General features: G+C 56.4%; 1 protein-coding gene across 2 annotated transcripts; it reads left to right on the top strand.

Annotated features, from left to right (window-relative positions):
- Positions 1–4,400: 4,400 nt before the first annotated feature.
- Positions 4,401–22,841, top strand: EGFL7 (EGF like domain multiple 7). Of its 2 annotated transcripts, XM_038156354.1 has the most exons (11): positions 6,103–6,268; positions 7,267–7,570; positions 10,640–10,708; positions 15,564–15,729; positions 17,233–17,349; positions 17,473–17,585; positions 18,175–18,270; positions 19,489–19,653; positions 20,433–20,497; positions 20,771–20,927; positions 22,570–22,841. In XM_038156354.1, the coding sequence occupies exons 4-11, from the start codon at positions 15,650–15,652 to the stop codon at positions 22,590–22,592; spliced, it is 816 nt and encodes a 271-aa protein (XP_038012282.1). In that variant the 5' UTR covers positions 6,103–6,268; positions 7,267–7,570; positions 10,640–10,708; positions 15,564–15,649; the 3' UTR covers positions 22,593–22,841. The 2 variants fall into 2 exon arrangements, with proteins under 2 accessions (XP_038012283.1, XP_038012282.1); XM_038156355.1 differs by lacking the exons at positions 17,233–17,349; positions 17,473–17,585; positions 18,175–18,270; ... (2 more) ...; positions 20,771–20,927; positions 22,570–22,841 and adding exons at positions 4,401–4,466; positions 4,743–4,843 and having other exon boundaries at positions 6,075–6,268; positions 15,564–15,643.
- Positions 22,842–23,054: the final 213 nt, after the last annotated feature.

Here is a 23,054-nt window from a genome sequence, read left to right as displayed (position 1 = left end):
GATCCATGGAACCATCAGGCACGTCCATCCTTGCTGCAGTGGTCACAGAGCAGCTCCTCCCGGGAGGGATTTGGCCATTTTGCCTGACGGGTTCCTCTCCTGCCGGCGCTCGCTGACACTTGCTGCTGACACTGCCCAGCCACAGCTCCACACTCCCAGCAAATATTTTCCTTGGATGGGAGGAAAACTGCTCCGAGGAGCTGCTGTGAGTGTGTGGGAAGCCAGAGTGGAGCTGGATCCCCTGTGCTCCCTCGGGCTCCGGGGATTACCTGCAGGGCAGCAGGCCTGGGGAAGGGATGCTCGGCAGGATGCAGGAGCTGCTGGGCTGGCTCTGCTCTGGGGCAGAAACCCCTCAGGCAGGTCTGAGCCGGGGTTTGGAGCAGGTCTGGTGGTGTGTGGAGAGGAGGGAAGGGTGATGAGTCCCTCTTTTGCCAGGATTGCTCTGGCAAGAGCTGGGAACCATGGGGCACCCCGGCCTGTGGTGCTCACCTTCATCCTTAATGCCCTTGGAGATGCTCAGGCACCCTAACAAGGTTCAACCTCTGTGCTCTCCAGCTCTGGGCCTTCCTCAGAAGCTTGTCCTGGAAATCTGGCTTTAAGGCCTAAATGGAGAGTAGTGCCGAGGACTGAAATGGTTTGGGGGAGACCTTGGAGATGGGAACACACGGAAAAGGGTTTGGCACTCAAGCCCCTCAAAGCTCAGTGCACACCCCCTGCCCAGAGAAGCTGGGAAGGGGTTTGTGGTGTACAGTAAAAGGACCAAAATGGGGGCAGTGTGAGGTGCTCCCACATACACAGTTTGAATCAATGCCCTGCCTGCTTGCACACACATCTATAAATAAGATTTTGGGTGAGCAAGGCAAGGGGATCCTCTCAATTCCATCCACCAGGACCCATCCGCCCCACCAGCATGGGCAGCACTGGGGAGGGAGAGGGAGAAAAATGGCAGATATTATTCAGAAACACCCAGGGCCTGTCCCTGGTGGGCAGGAGCTGCTGACAGGTCTGGGAGACGCCCTTCACCTGGGATAAGAAGAGGGGAGCAGCCGGAGCCGTGTCGCAGTCGCGGCAGGACGGGCCCCGGGAGCTTTGCTCAGGAAAAAACCCTTCATGACTATATTTGTGCAGGCAGCTTGAAGGCTCAGACCTTTATTCTTTCAGGCTTTTAAACTAAAGGTCATTTTTCTCTTCCCTTCCAGAGGTGGGGGGGGGGGGGGGGGAAATAAAAAAGAGAGAGAAAAAAAAGTGAATTCCTCTTGACGCAGATCCCCTTCCCCTCTGGATGGGAGTTCAATTGTTCTTGCAAGCAAACTCCAAATCTGCCCCTCGCATTCACTTCCTTTTTCCTGCCCGAAAGGAAACAGAGATTTCTGACTGTGTGAACTGGTCCTTTATTTAAGGATACAAGAAAATAGCTAAATGCTAATTCAGTGTGGATCTATGCACTTTAGCATGCGGCCAGGCAGAACAAAAGAAAGAGAAACATGTCCCCGCCCTTCCCAGCTGAATTGTAAACTGCCCACTGGTTTGAGCATAATGGGTATTTATGAAAGTTATCCTAAAACATTTACTCGAGTCCAATGCAAACCCAGACCCCTCAGCCAGGAAGTTTTTAGCTACCAAAAATAATCACCAGGCCCTGGCTAATATTTTTAACGACCGCGCGTTCTTGGGAATTTCCTCTTCCCTCCATGGAGATAAGTGATTAAACAAAATAAAGGCAGTGGCCATTTTGACAGACTGCGACGTGTCAGAGAGGAGAAACATCAACAGCTCTTTTTTTTTTTTTTTTTTTTTTAATCTTTTTCCCAAGTCCTGACTTCTGCATTCACTGTCTGACTCTTAGGCTGAATTCCACTTCTCTCTTGCGCTCTGAAATCCAGCGAAGTCAGCAGAAAAGCCATGGAAGTTTCCTGGGTAGGACTTTCAAGCCAAGGTACTAAATCCACTAATGGGAGACACTTATCTCTTACACTCCTTATTAATTTTATAAAAAGGCTGCGGAGCTCTGTTCGGCTGGGGGTTGTTTGGCTGGATCATTCCTGTGCCACACCATTAGTGAAACGTCCTGTCCATTCTTCAGGTCTTCTCCTGGGCTTTGTCCCACACAACCAGATCAGAACCAGCCCTTGGAGTGCATTTTTCCCACGCACAGGAATTTTTTTTCGAGGTGGAAAACTTTTTAATCAGCTGCAGGTGTTTTGTTCTGCGGCTGGGAAGGTTTAAAATGTCGATTTTTGTCATCTACAGTGACCAGCGAGAGTTGCTGGGAAAGAGATGGTTGGCTGCAGGCAGGGAAGAGGAAGAGGAGGGCTCAGCCTTCAGGACTCTGCTGGGGATGGAATAGCCCAGAAGTCACTTTTCCAAGGACATGGAGGGATAGGATGAGGAGGCATAGCTTTAAACTGAAAGAATGTAGATTTTTATTAGATATTAGGAAGAAATTTTTCCCTGTGAGGGTGCCCAGAGCAGCTGTGGCTGACCCTGGATCCCTGGAAGAGTCCAAGGCCAGGTTGGATGGGGCTTGGAGCAGCCTGGGATAGGGGAAGGTGTCCCTGCCCATGGCAGGGTCGGAATGGGATGAGATTTAAATTCCTTTCCAACCCAAATCAGTCTGGGATCCCATGAAATCGATGGCAGGTCTCTGGGAATCCTTATCTGATCCATAATTTGTGTTACTTTTGGCAGAGAATTCAAAATGTTGTTTTTCATCTTTGCTGAAAGCAAGGCTCTGCATTTGGGGTTTGGACTCCGTTGTCAAACAACAGCAAGAATACATTAATTATTGTTAATGCATCCACAGGGGTGTTTCTGCCGTAAGACAGGGGCAGCTGGATTAACAGAGTGCAATTTCTGCAGTGGCAAACATTTCCCCATCTTTCTGTGGTGGTGGGAGCTGGCTCCAAGGCAGCACCAGGGGTGTGCAAGGACCACACTGCCTCATACCCCAGGGAATTTGGGGGGAATTTGGGCAGGATTCCCAGCCCAGGTACCTTTTTTTGGTCTGTGATGATTTTTCTCCACCGGGATTTGCAAGGGGAGGCTCCCTGCAGTCTGACAGGCTGAGGGGACGTGCTCAGGCCAGCAGACACTGCACCCCTGCAGGGCAGAGCTGATCCATCCCCTGAGCCTTTCCATCACACACACAGCTTCCTCCAAGACAGGGCCTTGCTCAGCTGTGCTCCCAGAGCCTGGATGCTCTCTGCAGCCTGGGCAGTGTCCGTGAGGGACACAAGCTGCTCCCCCAGGACAGCCCTGACGCCTCATCTCAGGCTGCGCCAAGGGAGATCCAGGCTGGAATTGAGGAGGAAGTTTTTCACAGAAAGAGTGGGCAAATACTGGAATCATCTGCCCAGGGAGGTGGTGGAGTCACCATCCCTGGATGTGTTTTTAAAAAGCCTGGATGTGGCACTGGGTGCCATGATCTGGTTGAGGTGCTGGAACATGGGTTGGACTCGATGATCTTAAAGGTCTCTTCCAGCCTGGATATTCTGTGATTCTGTGATTCTGTGATTCTGTGATCCCCCACCAAGGCAGATTACAGAGCCCTTCACCACGCTGGCTGGGCCCGGGGGGCTCTGGGCTCGCCCCTCTGTGCTCCCTGCAGCCACAGCAGCAGCAGGGCACGGCCACGGCCCCGGCCTGGGCTCCCAGTCCTGCAGGGCAGGGCAGTTTCACCCCCAGCCTCTGCTGCTATTCAAGACTCTCACACTATTAAATCTCCGCTCCCCGTCTCCCTCACTCTTCTCTTACCAGGCTTCCCTTGAGCTGTCTGTCAGGACAGAAGGGCGGCTGAGCCCTCAGAGGGCAGGTGGAGCCCCCCAAAAGTTCTGTGGGTCACTCTGCCCACCCTGGTCCTACAGGACCTGCCCTCTCTGTCCCACCAGAGCTGTGCCACGACACTGCTGAAGCCCCCACGCCTGTACCCCCTGCTGGAAAATGGGGTCAGGACCAACTCCTTGTGCAATGTGATGTCAAATATCTAATTAACAACTGGCTAGCAATTAGCTTGTGGTGTTAACGAGCAGCTACTTGGAGAGGAGGCCTTGTGGGTGTCAGAGGCTTTGGAAAACGTCTTTATTGCAGAAGGGGAGACTTCCAGGAGGAATGAGAGACCTGCACAAGGAGAGTGGCTGTTCCGCTCTGGGGGGTCCCGCTACCCCCTGCCCCTGTGGGCGACACAGGAGGTCACCCTGGGGTGGGCTGGAGATGCCAGGGCACTGGAGATGCCAGCAGGAGGCCTTGGGAGCAATGGGAGGTGCACAGCTGGCATGGCCAGGTACGTGGCACCAACCCCCCCAGGCTCCCTCCCACCATAACTGAGCCTTGGCTGCCTCCCAGGTTTTCCCCCAGCCCCGAATTCCCTGGGAGGACAAGGTGGAGTGTCCCAGTCTCAGATTGGATCCCCTCCACTCATGTGGCCCCTGCTGACTGCAGCAGCCACTGCTTGTGGCTCCGAAGCCTGGGTAAGCAGGAAGGGTTCTCCACGCGTCCCGTTTCACTCCTGCAGTCTGTGTGGGCTCAGGGGGGTGGGCGGTGGTGTCCCCGTGGTGCCCTGTGACCCGCACTCATCCCAGCACGGATGGCACAGCGCCAGGCAGGGCTGCTTGCAGATGGTAAAATTTGGGTGTAGAGTTTTCGGGAGAGCTCTGGAGGTGTTCAGCATTGCAGGGCTGAGCCTGGGTGTGCGCTGATGGTGGGGAGAGCTCTCAGCCCTGGATCTGAGATCCCTCATCCCACAGGTGGCACAAGCCATCCACGTGACCCCAGAGCCTTTCCATGGGGAGCTGATGCTTAAAACCCATCACTGGGAGGAAAAGAAGGAGATTGAGCCTCCCTGCAGGTAATGTGAACACCCAGGCACTCATTTTTTTCCTCGGGGACAGCTGTGCTCCCAAAGATTCCCTCAGCTGGGAACGCTGCACCCCGGGAGCCCTCACACACGGGGCACACAATCACCTGGAGCTGGGAGGGTGATGGGCAGCCCTGAAACCCTTTCTGCCAAGGAAAACAAGAGGGGGCTTTCTTTAGCCATGCATTTATATAAATAAACACAGGAATATTTTGCAGCTCCCAGGGGATTCGCCCAGAGCTCTGTTCTGCTGAATCAGGGTGGGAGTAACTCCGTGCTCCCCGTGAGCCTGCGCGGGAGCTGCCGGCACGAGCTGGGGACGCAGGGGACACCAGGTGGCACGTGGCTGGCCCTAAATCCATGCCAGGCGCTCTGCTGGGACAGGAGCAGAGCCCACAGGCTGCTGTGGGGGTCTGGAGATTAGAGAAATAATTGCCACAGCCCTCATGCTCCAAAACGCCTCTGGTTTTAGTCTGGATGGAAGTTCCCAAATCCTGTGATGAACTGTATTGTTGCTCCTTTGGCTGCCCAGGACTGAGGTCACAGATTAAATTTGGGATACACTCAGTTTTGCACACGAATGGGCTTGAAAATGAGGGCATCGGGGCGGCTGTTTCCACACTTCTCTGCTGCCTGGCCCTGAAGAGAACGCCTCTGTCAGGTGACGTCCTGCAGGTTTGGTGGCCCAAACCACACACCTCTCTCTTTCCCAACCCAGGCAGTGTGACAGGGTGACAACAACCTGAGCACAGCCTTGTATCCCAAATTTCAGGGGGTCACAAATACCACAGAAGGTGCTCCAATGGCGATCGACATTGACACGGTCCCCTCTTGAGGAGGTGCCCACCAACCCTGCCATGCTTGGCACGGGTCCCTGGCGCTGTGGGGGTCCCCAGAGTCCCCCTCTGAGGGGGAATGGGAGTGGGAGCTGCCAAAATGTGCCCCAGTGGGGTGGGATGGGTCCCACTAGGATGGGTCCCACCCATCTCAGGGCTGGTGTGAGGCTCAGGAGCAGCCTGGGCCAGCAGCCCTGTCCCTCCCCGTGTCCCCAGGGACTCGTGGCTGCCTCCTCTCCGTGGTGGGCTCGGCGTGGGGGTCCCGCCCCGTGCCCCTCTCCCCCTCGGGGCGGCCGTGTTTGTTCTCCTCGCGGCGCCGTTATCAGCTCACAACACACACAGGAAGTCCTGTCTGGGATTGTCCATCCCCGGCCTGATTTATACAGGAAGAAAAGCATAAAAAGCCGCCCTTCCACCTCGGCAGCCACCTCCTGCCTGTGCACAGCCAGCAGCCGGCCATGCCGGGGACACCGGGGACACCGGGGACACCGGGACGGGGCCGCTGCACCCGGGGTGGCCGGGCAGGGATGGCCACCAAGAGCCACCAGGGAGCACAGCGGGGGACAGGGGGGCACCCAAGGTACCACAGAGCCCCAGCGGGGATGGAGGGATGGGGTGGGATGGGGTGGGATGGGATGGGATGGGATTGGGGTGGGATGGGATGGGATGGGATTGGGATGGGATGGGATGGGATTGGGGTGGGATGGGATGAGTGTGTCCTTGTGAGCTCTGCGTGGGTTTTGGCCCTGCTCGTGGTGCTGGGAGCCTTGGGGATGGTTGAACAGCCAGCACGGAGTGAGCAGGTGTGCAAAGCATCCCTTGGAGCACACGGGTGTGTGAGGCAGCCTCCACCTGCTCCCGGCCAGGCTGGATCTGCTGGCAGCCACGTGCTGAGCACGGCTTTGCTCTGAGCACAGCCTCCAGCACTGCTGTTTTTAAGTCACCCCACTGGCATCCAGGCTGTTTTCACGGGGAGGGGAAGCCAGTGGATAAATTTTACCTCCTGTGCATGTAGAGGCTGCAAACCCTTGCACAAATTCCCGTGAGATAGCTGGAAATTCTTGGCTAATCTCTTTTCTTTCTGTAACTCCCTCCCTTTTCCCTCTGCCGGCTCTCTGGATACCTCTGGTGCATCCCCAGGCTGTCCATCCTCCCCGCGCTGCTCCCTGCCCTCTGCTCTCCTCTGAGTGCTGCTGAGCTCACCCCAGGCCCGGGTGGGATGTGGGGCAGGACAGGGATGTGGGCAGGACTGTCCTGGCTCTCCCACCAAGGCTTGTCCTGGCTAACAGCCGAGCCTGGATCCCGCTGGGTGTGACTGGGAGCTCAGCAGAGCCTCCCAGATGTATGAGCACGGAGCTGGGTGGTTTTCATGCTGTCTGCAGCCACCTGTGGGTCCTGCTGTCCTCACCTGTGACATTGCACAGTGCAGGCAGGAGGCTTCCAGTGAGGCACCCAGGGTATTTTGGGATAAAGGAGCAGCTGGGATACCCAGGCACTGCCTGGCTGTGCAGGAATACGGAGCAGAACCACGCCAGTGAAGGGCTCTTGGTAGAAATAACCTAGCACATTTTCCCCCAGGGTCCAACATTCATGGAACCAACTCCCCGAGCAGAGACTCAAACGCAGAGAGAAACAACAAGCCTTTGCCAGTGATTCAATTAATTTCAAGCTGGATTGGGAAGGTCTGGCCGTGCTTGGGAGGCTGTGGAAGGCCGTTGTGGCTGGAGCTGGAGCGTCCTCAAAAATCCACCTCACCTCTGGGCAGCAGTGGGAAACACGGATCTGCCCCGGCAGATTCTCACTGCCCTTCCCTGGGATGTGCCGATGGAGCTACTCCCCCTCTCTGCCGTTCCACCAGCAGCTCCCCCGAGCTTCCCTGGAGGTAAGGACGAGAAATTGAATCCGGTCCGGAGGCTCGTTCGAGCCTTTCCCAGGCTCTGCTGCTGCAGATGGGGAGGCAGATTTACAAACTGCAGCAAATCGGGGTAAACGAGCCCGCCCCACTGTCCCAGCAGCAGCAGCAGGAGGGCTGGGAGAAACACCGGGAGAGAGGTCCCACACCAGGCAGGGAAACAAAAATGTCTCTGCAAACAGAAGGGGGGATCAGAACTGTTCTCTCCTCTGTCCCAAAGTGAGCTCCGGGATCCCTGTCCTGCCTAGGGCAGGTTCCTGCAGCTGGAAACTTTCCCCTGGAAGAGAAAGATAATCAGAGCAAGAATTTCTTGTGGGAAAGGCTCTCTGCTGAGCTGTTCCCTGGGATGGCGAAGGGGCTGAGCCATCCTGCAGCTCCCAGCTATCCCACCACAGTTCCCACGTGCTGATTCACTGGGGAAGTGGGGCAGGACACCACTGCCAGGTTTTGCCAGGGAAATTTTAGACAGCCGCAAAATTCAGTTTATTCTTGGGTGGGGTGAATCATTTCCCAGCTTTTACACTGCAGCCATTGCTGCTCCTCTAAATGTAAATAAAAATTCAAGTGTGCATGTGAGGGAGAATAAAGCTGGCTATGGGAGAGTGCCCTGTTCCTGCATTTGTTTTTGCACAGCTCCAGCTCAGCTGCTGGTTGTCCCCATGGGCACCTTAAGTTATAACACACTGGTCCTGAGACAACTAATGCTTGTGAATCCTTACTCAGGCCAAAAAAAATCACTTTGTGGGGCTCAGGGCTCAGTTTTAACATGCAGAGTCCTGAGCCGCTGGTGACGAGAGTGAGAGTTATGGGTCAAGTCCTTTTCTTGGTTTGACCTGGTTTTATCCCACTGCCATCAGTGGACTCCTAGATTTCCACTGAGATAGCTGGAGTGCAGCTGACGCAGCTGAGAACAATATGGGCCACGGTAGAATAGTGAGAGGTCATTTTCCTCACAGAGCTCTGCAGAGCAGGGGCTGCTCCAAAGCTTCAACCAGAGTGCAAAGTTTACAAACAGCCTCGTGAAGCCCTGGGCAGAAGAATTTGTCCTAGAACAGCAAAAGCCATTCCTCCTTTTTTCTATTTTTGAGAAGCACCAAAAAATTCCCTTTTGCTTTAGCAAGTGCCTGCAGCTCTGTGCCAGCCCCCCGTGGAGACCAGTGGGAGCCCATTGTGCCCTGCAGGTATGGGGCCAGCCACGGCTTGTGGGGGCTGAAAGGTTTTGCATCTCTATGTGTGTCACTGTCCTGCCCGTGTCCCCATCCATCTGTCACTCCAGGCTGGGGACAGCTCGTGTGCCTGGGCACGTCCCATTTTCTGTGAGGGGCTGGAAGTGCTCCTCTCTAAAGAGCAGGTTCCCCATGTGGGACTTTAATTCTCTGCTGTTAATCCTTCCTTCTTCACGCCCCAGATACCTGCCAGCCTCCAACTTTCCTACCAAACAGGGAGAGCCCTCAGTCCCCCACGGATGCCCTCAGTCCCCCACGGATGCCCTCAATCCCCCACGGATGCCCTCAGTCCCCCACGGATGCCCTCAATCCCCCACGGATGCTCTCAGGGGGATGCTGGATGCCCGGGCAGGTGCAGTGGGCTTTGCAGGCTGTAGGAAATTGGGAGGTGGGTGAACATGTCACCTGCACATCCAGCCTGGTGCTCAGCCTGAGCTCTGCTCAGGGCCAGCACTCGCTGTCCCTCCCAGCTCACGCTGGTGGTAAAACCAGTGGGAGACAAGGAGGTTTTGATGTTCTCGAATCCAAGAGGGAGGCTGGGCAGAAACATTTCTTTGCTGGCCTGGAGACAAGCATTAATATTAGATGTCGTGGGAGTACACTTCTGGTGTGCAAGGGAGAAAGCTGTGGGGGAAAAATGTAAAACATGGGGCAAGGGAGGACTTTGAATTTGGGCGGCCATGCAGGCAGGAGCCAAAATCCCCTGCTGCCTTTGTCAGGAGCTCATCACACTGACATTAACCGTGCCAGCAGATCTGATCTTCCCCCACTCTGAACTGGCATAACTCCTCTGCTTCCAAGGGAACTTTGCCAGGCCTTGTCCTGGGGGATTTCCCTCCCAGCATAATGAATATTAGCACAGAAGACACAGAACCTTCCCTGAGAGCGGAGGATTAAATGCTCTTTCAGTGGGCTGCGTGCAGCTCTTTAGCAGCTGACACGGGCACTTGCTTGAGCAAAGATTTGACCCAATAAATGGAACTGGAAAGGAAACTTTCTGCAGTTAAAATACTTGCAGAATTTTAAAATGCTCGGTGTGCTTTGGGAGTGGCTGCCTGGGGTGAGAAGGCTCCAGAGGGGTCCCTGGAAGGAGCGTGCTTGGTCCTGTGCTGTGTGGTGGTGTCCTGTGAGGAGCTGAAGGATGAGTCCATCCTTCTCCTCACCATCAAATTTGCACTTGGAATCCCAGGGATTCATGCAGAGGTTTCCTGGGCAGTGAGGGATGCTTGTCCTTAAAAGAGGGTAAATGGTAAAATAGAGTGTAATGGTAAAACAGCGTGCTGGGGAGCGGCAGATGGGATCACAAATCAGGGAGCTGAGCTGGGACACCCCTGGGAGAGTGTGCCAGGCGCACTCCTGTCCTCCTGGGTCCTCGGAAAATCCCAGCCTTGAGCACTGGCAAAGCTGCTGGAGGGGATAGTTCCCGCTCAGCAAATCCCTTCTGCTCATCAGCCCCTGCTCGTCCCCCGGCCTGCTCAGCCCTAAAAGGTGCAAAGGCACCGTGGCTCTGCCTGGATTCCCACTGGGATCACAGCAAGGTGAGGGAGGATCAGGGCTCTGGGCTGCTCCTAAACCCCCTCTGTGGGATGGGGATGGATTTCCTCGTGCCCTGCCACGGGTGTGACAGTGTCTGTGCCTCTCTGGCACACCAGCGGCGTGAGCTCAGTGCCACAGGGGCTCTGTGGCCACCACCCTGCAGGGCTCTTTGGGAGTGTCCAGGGAACAGCAGGTCCGTGCTGGGTGAGGGCTGGGTCACTGCTCTCTGCCTGCCTGACGAGGGGAGTGTGACACTGGGCTTTTTCTGTCCTCACAGAAAGAAACCAAGATGCTCCATAAGCAAAGGATCCCTGCCCAGAACACCTGATGGAGCACCGTGGGTGAGGTGAGTTGTCTCAGCTGCAACATGAGATCCTGTGTTTTCAGTATGGCCACACAGAGAAGCTCTGGCTTCCACGTGCATTTTGCAATTATTAGACAATAATTCAGGCTCTGTTCAATTCCCCCGTACACCAGAAAAAAACAATAACGCTCTCTCATAAGAAGATAATTACCGTGCTTCCAAGGCTCTTGGGAGAAGTTGCCCGTGCTGATGAAATTAAGGGAGCTGAAATCATTCCCCAGAGGTAGGATGGCTCCAGAGGGTGAACAAACCCGTGTGAGATGCTTTACAACACGGAGCTGCACTTCTACCAGCACCAGCAAACCTTTCCCTGCTGCTGGGAGGGATCTCCATCTCCACCAGCGCTTCCAGAGAGGATTCCCCAAAGCTCCTTTCACATGGAGATCCCCAAGCACCCATCAGCTTCCCCAGAGGGTGCAGCACGGCCCGAGGCAGCTCCAGTTCCATCAGCAGCCCCAGCGTATCCCTGAGGAAGCAGAGGGGATGGGCCAGTGATCTCAGTTGTTCTCTTGGAGCCATTATTGTTGAACTGGTAAATATTTCCTTTAAATGCTTACATGCTTTCAAAAAACTTTACAGGGCTTAATGGGAACAAATATTCCCGGGGGGCTGTATCCTGCCATTCATTTGCACATCAGATCCCTGCTATCTTTAAGAATGGTTCTGTGCATGGGCAGGTGCCTAAGTCATCTGAGAAACAATAACCCTCTGTGCTCTAATTTTCCAGACAAAAATGTAGACAAAACAAGTGGCAATTTGGCACAAAGCGAGCCGCTCTGATAAATAACTGGGCATTTAAGAGGAGAAGCCTGTAGGCAGCTGGGCTGGGGCTGTCCCGGGGCAGGTGTTGGGCAGCCGGGGCTGAGCCCTGGGTGTCACCCTGGAGAGTCCCTCTGCAGCTGGGGGGCTTCCAAGGAGTTCCCTAAGCATCCTTTATGATTTGCTGGAAACCTGGCGGCTCATCACCGGCTCCTGCAGGACTTCGGGATGAGCTCAGGGGGATTAGGAGCACGGCGGGAGGGTCTGGAGCAGGTCTCTAACCCGATGCCTCCCCTTAAAATCCTCTTTTTTGGTGCGGACCAGGACAGTCATTTTTAGTAAAGAAAATTCAATTTGCCCTGACCCCAGCACGGGTGATGGACCATCCCCCGGGGAGTCTGGGGGGCCGGGGCTGAGCCGCGATCTCTCGCTGTTAATCCCCTGCCCACCCAGCCCGGCTGGGCCGTTGGGGGGCTCAGGGGCCGCGTGTCCCCGCAGCGTGGGGCACGGGGGGCCAGCCTGCGGGGCCGGGGGCTCCTCCCGCCCTGGGCTTACAGGTACGGCTCCGCATCCCCCCGGGCCAGGGGTCCCCGCAGTCCTGTCCCCATCAGCGACAACATTCGGGACGCCACAGCAGCGTGTCCGCTCACCCCGGGCGGGGTGTCTGGGGGTCCTGCCCTGTCCCCCCATGACTCCCGGCGCTGCTGCCGCGTCCCGGGGAGCCGGGGGCAGGTGGCGGCCGGCGGGGCGGGGGCAGGCGGAGATCCCCGGGCCCCGGCGCTTCCCCCCGGCCGGGAGGCTCCGCTTTCCTCCCCGCCGGGAGCTCATTGGGCCGGGGCGGAGGGACCGGCTCGGGCCGGGGGAGGAAATGCGCGGGGGGCCGCGGCGCGGCGGCGACTCCGCGGCTCCGCCACCGGCACCGGTGAGTCCCGGCGGGCGCCGCCCGGGGCTCGGCACGGCCGGGGGGGCTCGGCACGGCCGCATCCCCGGCGGGGACGGGCGGGGGACGGGGGTGCCGGCGGAGCGGGCTCGGTACCGCAGCGCGGGGAGCGGCCGGGGATCCTGGGCCGGCGGGAGGGCTCGGGGCTCGGGCTGCTGCGGCCGCGGGAGCATCCCCGGGACATCCGCGTCCCCGCCTCCCCCCGGGACACCCGTGTCCCTACAGCCCCCTGGGGACACCCGTGTCCCTACAGCCCCCTGGGGACACCCGTGTCCCTACAGCTCCCGGGACACCCGTGTCCTACAGGCCCCCGAGGACACCCGTGTCCCTACAGCTCCCCGGACACCCGTGTCCCTACAGCTCCCGGGACACCCGTGTCCTACAGGCCCCCGAGGACATCCGTGTCCCTACAGCTCCCCGGGACACCCGTGTCCCTACAGCCCCCCGAGGACACCCGTGTCCCTAAAATCCCCCGTGACACCCGCAGCCCCCGCGGTACCGGGTCTCTGCAGAACCTGCAGCCCCCCGGGCCATCCGCAGCCCCCGGCGGTACGGGCTCCCTGCATGGTGACGCTGTCCCCGCAGCCCCCGTGTCCCCGTGCCCCGCCGGACAGTGCCACAGCCCCCTTGGCGGTGTCACCATGGCCGTGTCCCGCTCCATCCCGCGGGGGAGCGGCTGGAGGTGTCTGCGGGGGACAGTCCATGCCCTGCGGCTGCCCCTGTCCCTCTCCGGCGGGGTTTGCCTGGGAGAGCGCCGGGCAGGGCTGGAGCCGCGGGATCACCTGCAGAACCAGGCCGGGCTGTCTGGAAAAGCGCAGCTTCTGGTCCCGGGAGATCCATCGCATCCTCGCCAGGGGCTGGATTCTCTCATCCCTCCGCAGCCAGAGCGCGATTCCTCCTGCTGCCCTCAGCTGGAGTTCTGGTCGTGGTTCCGCGGGCAGAGCTGCAGAAAGTGCTGCTCACCTGCGCCCTGGGTTGTGTGTCCCCTCGGTCTCTGTGGCAGGTGAGGCAAGAGCAGAATTTTGGGAATTTAGGAGAGTTTTGGGAACAGTTCTGGCTGGTGGGACAGGGACCCCCAGACTCGCAGGAGCACGTGGTCAGCCAACGAGAATTTGCTGACCCCTAAGACATAATTTCACTTGTCAGACCTCAGGGCTTCACCTCTTCATTTGAGAGGCTTAAAGGGCAGAGACAAAAGAAGTATTTACTTTTTTGAGCATAATTTTTTTCTTCCTTAAGTTCTGTGCTCTAAAAAAGCGTGGGATAGATGGTGGCGACAGGCTGGAGGATCTTCAGCAGCTTTAGAGAGGTGGATTTTTGTAAACCCATAAAAAAGACAAGTCTAGACTATAATATTTTCTACTTTTACAGCTTTTTCTGGTAGGAAGCAACCATAATTTTATGGCCCAGTGGGATCCTTGAGGTAGGGCAGCGCTGCTCCAGTTCAAAGTGAAAAAACAAACTCTGTATTTTAGGCTCGTGCCCTGTGTTTCCTGCCATCCCTGCCATTCCCATGGCAGCCACGGGAATCCTGTGGGAGGATGGAGATGGTTGGCAGAGTTTGACTTCCAGACTTCAGGATCTGGCATTGTGGAGAGGTTTTGTGTCCCAGCGTAGCCCTGGGAAAAGCTGGCTGATGGAGCAAAGGGGAGCTGTGTGTGTGCATGCACCAGTGTCCTTGGAATGTCTCCAGGAGGACTGGGGACAGGGAAAGCTCCTTCACTATTTAAAAAAACCCAAACTTTCCTGCAGGACAAGTGAGATTTGCTTTTCTGATGGTGCAGGTACCATAAATTCTTCATTAGGAAATGAAACTAATTGCAGTGTTTGAAGAAGAATGGAGGACTGCAGGATTTAAAGCTTCCATCCTCAGGGCTGGGCTTGCCTGGGCTGCTGGGATATTTGATATTTGACATTTGATATTAAGGGGCAGGAAGGCACCAGGCTGGTCTCTCTCCAGATGTGAATCTGCATTTCTCCCTGCCTCAGATTCTTCTCCTGCACCAAGGAAAGGACGATGCTGAGAGCCTTGGAGAAGGGCTTGGGGACCTGCAGGTCTGCAGATTTGCCGTGGTTATTTGTAACAACCTGTCCCAGAGCTGGGATTTCCCAGTGGAGTTTGGGGATCAAACTGCAATTTTCCAGTCCAATCCTGCCCCACAGCATGTGGGGATTTTAGAAAGCTGATTTGCAGATCACCATGTCTGCAGCCTCAGAAGGAGGTTTCTTGTTGTGCATTCTCCCCTTTCAGAAAGTTTAATCAGAAGATTCTCTCTTTAATTGGTGCATATTTAAGGTGGGTTTCTTTATTTCTTCCTCCTTCAGCTGCTGCCATCCGGAGGCCAAGTGGTTTGTTTAAAGGAGATATTGTTTCAACTGGATATTGTTACTGACCCTCTTCAGCCTTGTTTCATATTTGTCCTCTGCTAGAAAATCAAAACCTCTGGGTTTGTGCAGAGCCGACTCTGCAGATGGTACATAAGGCCCTTGCAGCACTTTTCTCTGTCACGAATTTGTGTTTTAAAGAGAAGAAGATCAGATTTCAGTGTTTAATGTGGTGGGAAAACACAGCTTTACAATGCTGTGTGCATTAAGAAATGACAGGCCATTGTTTTGCCCCCTGGAACTGGCAGCGAGTTGGAGGCAAAACACATCCCTTCCCTGGCCCTCAACACACAGCTGCACAGCCCCTGGTGCCCTGAGAGCATCTCCAGGCATCTCCCGGGGTAAATCAAGGATTAGTGTTGTGCACAGTGATGAGATGAGCGGGGCAAGGTGAGTTTGTGCCTGGAGCAGCTCCCACCTTGCCAGGTTTGTCCCCACGGCTCTGCCGGGTGTCACCAGCTGGGCAGGGACAGAATCACAGAATGAGCTTGGCTGGAAAAGACCTTTGAGATCAAGTCCTTTGACCTAACACCTCCTTATCAACTACACCATGGCTCTGAGTGCCACGTGCAGTCATTTTCTAAACGCATCCAGGGGTGGTGGTGACTCCACTGCCTCCCTGGGCAGACCATTCCAGTGCCCAAACTCTCTTTCCGTTCAGATTTAGACCATTCCAGTGCCCAGTCTCTCTTTCCATTCCGAATTTCCTCCTGAAATGCCCTCCCACTCACAGTGCTGCCCTCCTGCTTGCAGGGATCCCCGCTGAAGGACGAGCCATGCAGTAGGAGCCAGCACATCCCACGGAAGAGCAGGACCCCGTGCTGCAGGAGGGACAGGACATGTGGAGCCTCAGCTGCCTCCTCTGGGGACTCCTCCTCATCCTCAGCACCACCAGCACGGAGGGCTTTGCCCAGGCAGGGTAAGGGCCTGTTTTGTCCGCAGCTCTCAGGTGTGTTCTCCACCCATCAGGGTGAGGCACATCCTCTCTGGGGGGAACAGCCCTGTGTGGCTCTCCGGGCTGGTGAGGAGGTGGAAAAAGCTCTCCTAGGGCTCAGCAGCCTGTTGCTGGTTGTTTGCTTTCTCACTGGAGCTAAAACATCTCTCAGAGGAAATGTTTAACTCCATGCAGGGACACAAAGACACTCGGGGCTTTTTGTCCAGGAGAGTCAAAAGCTCATCAGGCCCTGAGCTGTTCAGGAATTATTACAGTCTCTTTCAAGCACATCCTTCATGAAAATATGTGTGAAATCCTGCTGGCACACAAATCAAGCTGAACAAGCTGTCACTGAAGGATGCAGCTCCCGTCAGAGGAGGCTGCAGCTCCCAGCTCTGATGGACACCCAGGGACACAGGTGTGGAAAGCCCTGGGCTGGGCTTTGTGCCCCCCAGGATGCTGCTGGGGGCCATGCTCCTGCCAGCCCAGCAGTGGCAGCTCCAGCAATTCCCCTTCCCTTTCTGGGAAATGGGTCTGGGAGAACTCCCTGGCTCCCAGCACAGCTCAGCTCCTGCTGGGTCTGAGGAAGCTCAGTGCCCCAGTTTCTTCCCCAGCCGAGAGGAGCTGGAGCTCAAAACCCTCCCCCAGACACAGCTCACATTTTGTACAAAGTTTGTTTTTACACTGAAATGCTCCTCCAGTGTCAAACCTTTCACATTCTGTCCAGGACTGAAACCACAGCTGAATTCCTTGCTCACACGCACAGGCTGCAGCTAAAACTTTGTTCTGAATTCTACAAAGCAAACAATTGCCATTTAAAAATTACATCTTCTATAACATTAATCATGAGGCTGAGAGGAGTTTTCTGGAGTTAATGGAAACCATCTGATGTCCATGCTAATTCCCAGGCTTTTTTATTTTAGTTTCTAATTGAACTGGGAGGCTGAGACAAGTAGATGGGTTCCTCAGTGGGACTGACCTGCTTGGGCTGGAAATTGTTGAAAAAAGGATGTTTAACCAAGACCACTTTGGCTGTTAACCTTGGGAAAGTTTTTGCCTGGATAACACTTATCTTAGGAAGGCTGGGGAGTGCCTTTTATCCAGCCTCTGTTTTTTTTTGCGGTGAGCCTGACCCTTCCTGTGAAATCATTAATTTCTTGGTGACCACAGGGGCATCTGTTTCAGGAATCCAAAAGTCTCAGAAAGGAAAAATCCGCCCAGAAAGTTAGTGATTTTAAGGGAAGGGAGACAATGAATGCAATGAGTAAATCATCCCTAAAGCCGGGTCCCAAGCGCTCCCTCGGGATGGGGGACAGGAAGCGCCCGCGCCGCTCACAGAGCTCAGAGCTGTGTCACTGACCCCAAACAGCTTGAAGTGGCTTCCCAGGTCACTGGGGCCACCAGCCTCTGCTGTCCACCAGCCCAGAGCAGAGAGGGGAGCTCAGGCCGTGTCCCGGCCGCAGGACTGACCGAGCTCTCCGTGCCCAGGCGCAGGGTGTGCTCAGCCGCGGGGCCGCCGAGCGCCCACGCCGAGTCCCACGTGCAGCCCGTGTACCAGCCCTACCTCACCACCTGCCAGGGCCACCGCCTCTGCAGCACCTACAGGTGAGCTCACCTGCCTGCGCCACGGGCAGCAGATCCTGCTCCACCCGCAGGGATGGGGATCCCAGCCCCTGGGAGCAGGACAGGGGTTTGGGGTCCCCCGCTCAGCCCCGCCTTGCCTCGCAGGACCATCTACAGGGTTGCCTACAGGCAGAGGTACAGGCAGCTGCCCCAGCCCGTGGCCTCGTGCTGTCCTGGATGGAGCAGAGCAAACGGCCACACGCTGGGCTGTAACAGAGGTAAGGAGCTGCTGGGTCACCCCGGTGCCACTGCCCGTCCCCAGACCCCTCGTGTCCCTGGACCACATCTCTCATTTACCAACCCTCTGCCTGTCGGTGGATTCTCCCTGAATTAAATTTTCAGCATCGCAGCCAAATGTGGTTCAATATCTGATTAATTCCCAGCGTTTCTCTGCTGCCTCTTGGGCCTTTTCCCTTTGGGAGCACTTATTACCTTTATAGTTACCCGAGGATAAATTAAACAATTCCTTCCCATCTAAATCAGCAGAAATGGATGAGAAAAGCTTTCGGGAGGCAACAAATACAAACCACAGCAGCAGCCAGCCTGTCCCCAGTGAGCTCAGAGCGTGGCACAGGGGCTGCTGCTGCCTGCTGCCCTCCTCCTTCCCATCTTTGCTGCCTGCAGACCCCTCAGCTTCTTTCCAGCTCCTCTTCCTCCCACCCATCCTGAGCCCTGTTCCTTCTGGGCAGCTCAACCCTGCTGTGTGGTGCCGGTGTGTTTTGGGGTGTGCACACCTCCAGGGGGGAGGGAGGGAGCTGGGGACCCCCGGAGCAGCTGGGTGATGCTGTGCTGGTGTTCCTCTCACAGCTGTGTGCTGGGAGCCGTGCCAGAACGGAGGGAGCTGCTCCTTCCCCGGGAGATGCTCCTGCCCCCCCGGCTGGACGGGGCGAGCCTGCCAGACAGGTACCGGCCGTGTCCCCCTGTCCCTGCTGCCTGTGTCATACCTGCCCTGCTGCTGCTGCTGGGAGCATGCCAGCTGCCATGGGGCTCTGGGTGTCCTTTGCCCCACAGCAAGCCCTCGGGGGGGACAGGGACCTCGTGAGACCTTATCCCTTATCAGGTCTTGGCCACATCTGATTCTGTCCCTCTGCACACACATGACACTTGCTCCAGGAAGGGATGGGAAGTGTGGCTGCCAGGGGAGGTCTGGCCTCCCTCTGGCTGCCTCAGTGCTCCCTCCTGTGCAGCTCTGGCACCCCCATTTTCTCTGCCCGCTGCTCTGTGCTGGGTCAGAGTGAGCAGAGCTGTGAGCCTCTCTGCAGCACAGAGCCCTTTTGGGGCCGGCCTGGGATTGTGTGTTTGTGATCATCCCTCCCAGGCTTTGTAAACTCTTGCTGTAAACTAAAATGCCCTTTTACTGCAGAGACTAAAAATATCTGGGGGTGGAGGAGAAGCCTGGTGGTGTCCAGGCTCCTCTCCAGCACAGGAACATCCCCAGTACTCCTCACAGCATGGAGAAATCAGGCGGTGTGGTGCACACCAGTGCTGCAAACCCCTGCCACGGCATTTCCCAGCTTTTCCCAGCTTTCCAGCCTCCTGTAAAGCACAGGAGGAGCGTGTGGCATTGACCCATGCTGGGCCAGGCAGGGCTGAGCCCATCGCTGACAGCTCCAGCTCTGAGGGAAAGGATTTTCCCACTGCCTAAAACAGATTTGCCCGGGCGTGGGAAGAGCTTCAGCTCTTTCTGCTTTGTGGGAACAGCTTTAATAACTCCCCCGTGTGAGGAGAGGTTACTGGGTTCTGTACACACTTGAAAGGCTGATAGCTCCTCGCCACAGCTGGCTGGAACCAAAACCCCGGCCGTGAATCCGGGATGAGAGCCGAGCGCTGCCTGCGCCCGCCTGGCCAGAGCTGGGACATTTCTGACCACAGCTTCTCCTTCTGGCTGTGTTGTGGGGGAAGCATGAGGAGGGGAGGAGGCCAGACCCCCTCTAGCTTAGCCCAGGTTTATCCTGGGCTGTCCCAGGCGCTGGTGGTGCTGAGACACCCAGAGCTGTGCCCTGGCCAAACGCCAGCTCACTCGGGGGGCCCTCCCTGGGGTTCCATTGCAGCCCCCCTGTGCCTCAGCCACCCGTGTCCCTCACCCTGTCCCCTCCTCACTGGGCTGTTCCTGTGTTCCAGACGTGGATGAATGTGCCAGCCAGAGCCACGGGTGCAGCCAGCTCTGCATCAACACAGCCGGGAGCTTCCGCTGCGCCTGCCGGGACGGCTTCAGCCTGGCTGCCGATGACAAGGGCTGCCAGCCCCTGGTGCCAGCGCCCGGGACAGACACCTCCAGCCAAGCAGGTATCCTGTCCCCACATTGAGCCCCAGCTGCTGGGGGCCTGCAGTGAGAGCTGAGGGAACACTCAGCATGGCAGGAGATGGGAGAGGGGACAGCAGCCAGAGCCCCTCAGCTTTATTCTCGCTGACCCAGGAGCGCTTCAACAACTTCCCCTGAGCACAAATCCCTCTGTGAGGCCGACAGGGCCTGGCTGTGGCTGGAGGTGTCTGGGATGTGTCTGTTCTCTCCCTCATCGTGCTCGTTCCCACAGGGCAGGTCCGGAGCCACGAGGAGCGGCGGGCGCCGCTGGTGACGGCCCATTATTACTTTTGGTACGCGCTGTGACACTTCAAACTCGTACCGTGAGTAATAATGCGCTGTGGCCAGCACGGGCATCGCCAGCAAACATCTGGGACGGCCTGCACGTGCCCCACCTGCCTGTACCCCTGAGGGAGGGACAATCCCCTGTGCCCACCGCAGCACAGGGCAGAGCTGGGTGTTTCGTGGCGACACGGGCACAAAAGGCCAGGAGCCACCAGATCTCTTGTCCTTTAAGCATCGCCCCACTGCCTGAAAGCCTCCCCACTTTGTTGCAGGTGCTGCAGCAGCAGGAGCAGCCTGGACTAGGTGCCAGCAGGTCCAGCTGATGCTCTGGGGGATGATCCCAGCGGGGCAGACCCTGGGGGTGGAAAGCAGCAGGGCTTGGCCAGAGCCCTGCAGCCATGTCTTTCTCCCCAGCAGCTTCCACCTCACCTTGGCAGTGGGCTTTTACTCACTGCCATTCCCTCGGTCACTTTTTCAGGTCCCTCCAGTGAAATGAAGGAAGAAATGAAGGATCTGAGGAGCAGAGTGGAAGCACTGGAGCAGGTGAGTTGCAGCACATCCCCCTGCCCTGTTCCTGCTCGGCCAGCTCCCAGCCGGGGCTGTTTGCAGCCAGGGTTTCCCTCCTCCCCGGCTCTATTTTTAACATCCCAGCAGCAATCCCAGCTGTGCTCCCCGCAGCGCCCACGCCACAGCTTTTCCAGCCCTTTGAACACAACCACAGCCCCTTGAGCCCTCCGTGATGGGTTCTGCATCCCCCCGGGTGGTCCTGCTGGCCGGGGTGGGGGGACGAACTCACAGCTCCCCTTCTCCCTGCAGAAGCTCCAGCTGGTGCTGGCCCCCTTCCACAACCTGATGCCGCCAGAGGATGTCGGTGCAGACCCCATCAGCCGCCTGTCCCACTCCCTCCAGCAGCTGGACAGGATCGACTCCCTGAGCGAGCAGATCTCGTTCCTGGAGGAGCGGCTGGAGACCTGTAAGTGCCTGGAAAAAGCAGAGGGGGAGGATCTCCCTCCAGCCACGCCGGCCACGGGCAGCAGATGTGGGCCAGCGAGATCAGTAACACATATGCCACTGTTAATCTGGATCTGCCTCAAGCTCAGCAGCCTGTAATTAATAAAGGATGAACACAAACAGCCCATTAGCTTCATTTCAAAGCTGTTTGCTGTTTCTACCATCTGACTGCCCTTGTAGCAGCCAAAAGTTGTAGGATTGGCACATGGAAACATGGCTGAGGGAGGCACTGGGAGCAGTGGGGCACCTGTGGCTGGCAGCACCTCACAACTGCTGTCCCTTCCTGGTGACTCGGTCCTTAGGAAAGAACCCCCAACTCTTAGGAAATTAACAGTCCAAAAAGTCAATCAGGGAGGTTTAGGGAGCGTGCAGAAGTTGGCAGATTTATGAGCCTGGGAAGTTTCAGGCATTTCTTTTGGAAGTTTACAGACCAGTAAGGGCACCAGAGAGGGTCTCTGAAGTAGCAAACTGAGGAAGGGACCCCAGTGAGAGCTGTCGTGTGTGAAATGGCTGGAGATGGGGGGTCCTGCCTGGTGTCCCCACCACGCAGAGGGACAGCATCCCCTCGGGTCCCCATGGTGCTCACCTGGACTCCAAGCAGAACACAACCATCTGAACTCTATTATTTTGATAGGCAGCTCTTTGCAGCTCATTTTCCCATTAAATAATTCCAGAAACTAGGCATGGCTGGGGTGTGCAACAGCAGCTTGCTGAGTCCTGGAAAGACTCAGGAGAAACTGGTTCAGGGCATATTCAGTCCCAGTTCAGTGCTTGCAGTAATGGCTGAGAGAGAAAAAGAATCCAAAGAACTTGTCTGAAGACAAAGTAGCTGCAAATAGACACTTAAAAACCATCTCAGAAAGGGGTAATTACCAGAACCACTGAGTGTTCCAGCAGGCTGGGTTTTCTAGTAGTGCTCTGCACATATTATTAGTGACAGCACAGAGGAATGTGAGCAGTATCACAAGGTAACATGGATTCATTCCAAGGGATGACTCCAAAGTCTCGAAATTAATTCCTGCCAAGTCTGTCTCAGCAAGCAAAACCTGTTTTTGTCTGTTTTCATGGCTCCCGTAGGACACAAAGGTGTCCTGTCATACTCCAGCAAGCTCTGGAGCTCACAGGGCATCCCATGGAGTTACTCAGCCATCCCTGTTCCGTGCCTGGTGGAGCATTCCCAAACGAATGCTACCCTGCAACTGCACTCCCCAGTTTACTGCTCAGTGGGATGTGTGCAATGACCAAAAAACCCATTTTCTCTTCTTTAAACCACCAGCAGAGGCACCAGGTCAGAGCTCTGTAAGCCATAACATTTTTGGCCCCTGATCAGCACAGACTGTTACTGTCACTGGATTTGGGGACATTGTGCACAGCACCCAGGCGAGGACTGTGACATGCCAGGGAGGTGACAGTGACACTCGTGAGGGTGGGGGCATGAAGCCAGCCTGGGGTTGTTTGCCAAAAGAACAACCAGCAGCAAGTGTGGGTGACATTCCCAGAGGTTCAGGCCAGTCTCATTCTGCCTGGGAAAGACACCAACCAAAGCCAGGCTAATGACTGAATTTATCTTGCTGAATTTATTTTTTTTTCCCCAATCTTCCCAGGTTCCTGCAAGAACGAACTCTAGCAGAGTGCCTGGGGACCTGGAGCAAGCTGAATGCATCCACAGCTCTTATCTCCCTCTCCAGCCCCAGGCTGGGGATGAAGCCACACCATCCCAGGAAGGCACAGGGTGGCAGGAGAAGGCTGGGCTCCCATCAGCATCTCCATCGTTCTCTTTTCCAGCTCACCCCACCAAAGTTCCTTCCAAAGTGGACTCTGAGCCCTCTCCCTGCTGGAGAGGCAGCAAATAAATGCCTTACCTCGTGCCATGAGAGCCTGGCTGTGCCACACTGGCTGTGTGTCACCTGGGGGGGTGTTTAGCTGCCCCTGGCTTTTCCTCAGCATTATCCTGGGATAACAGCTCCCAGGGAGCAGCAGGCACAGACCTGGCCCAGGCAGGGCAGCTGCCTCCCCACACTCCCCCTGCTTGCTGTCACAGGGAGAAGGTGGGGACAAGTCCCTGCAGCCCCAAGCCAGGTGTCAGCAG

The sequence above is a fragment of the Motacilla alba genome, chromosome 17, assembly GCF_015832195.1.
Source record: "Motacilla alba alba isolate MOTALB_02 chromosome 17, Motacilla_alba_V1.0_pri, whole genome shotgun sequence".
Lineage (NCBI taxonomy): Eukaryota > Metazoa > Chordata > Aves > Passeriformes > Motacillidae > Motacilla > Motacilla alba.
This window is presented reverse-complemented; position numbering and strand designations above follow the sequence as displayed.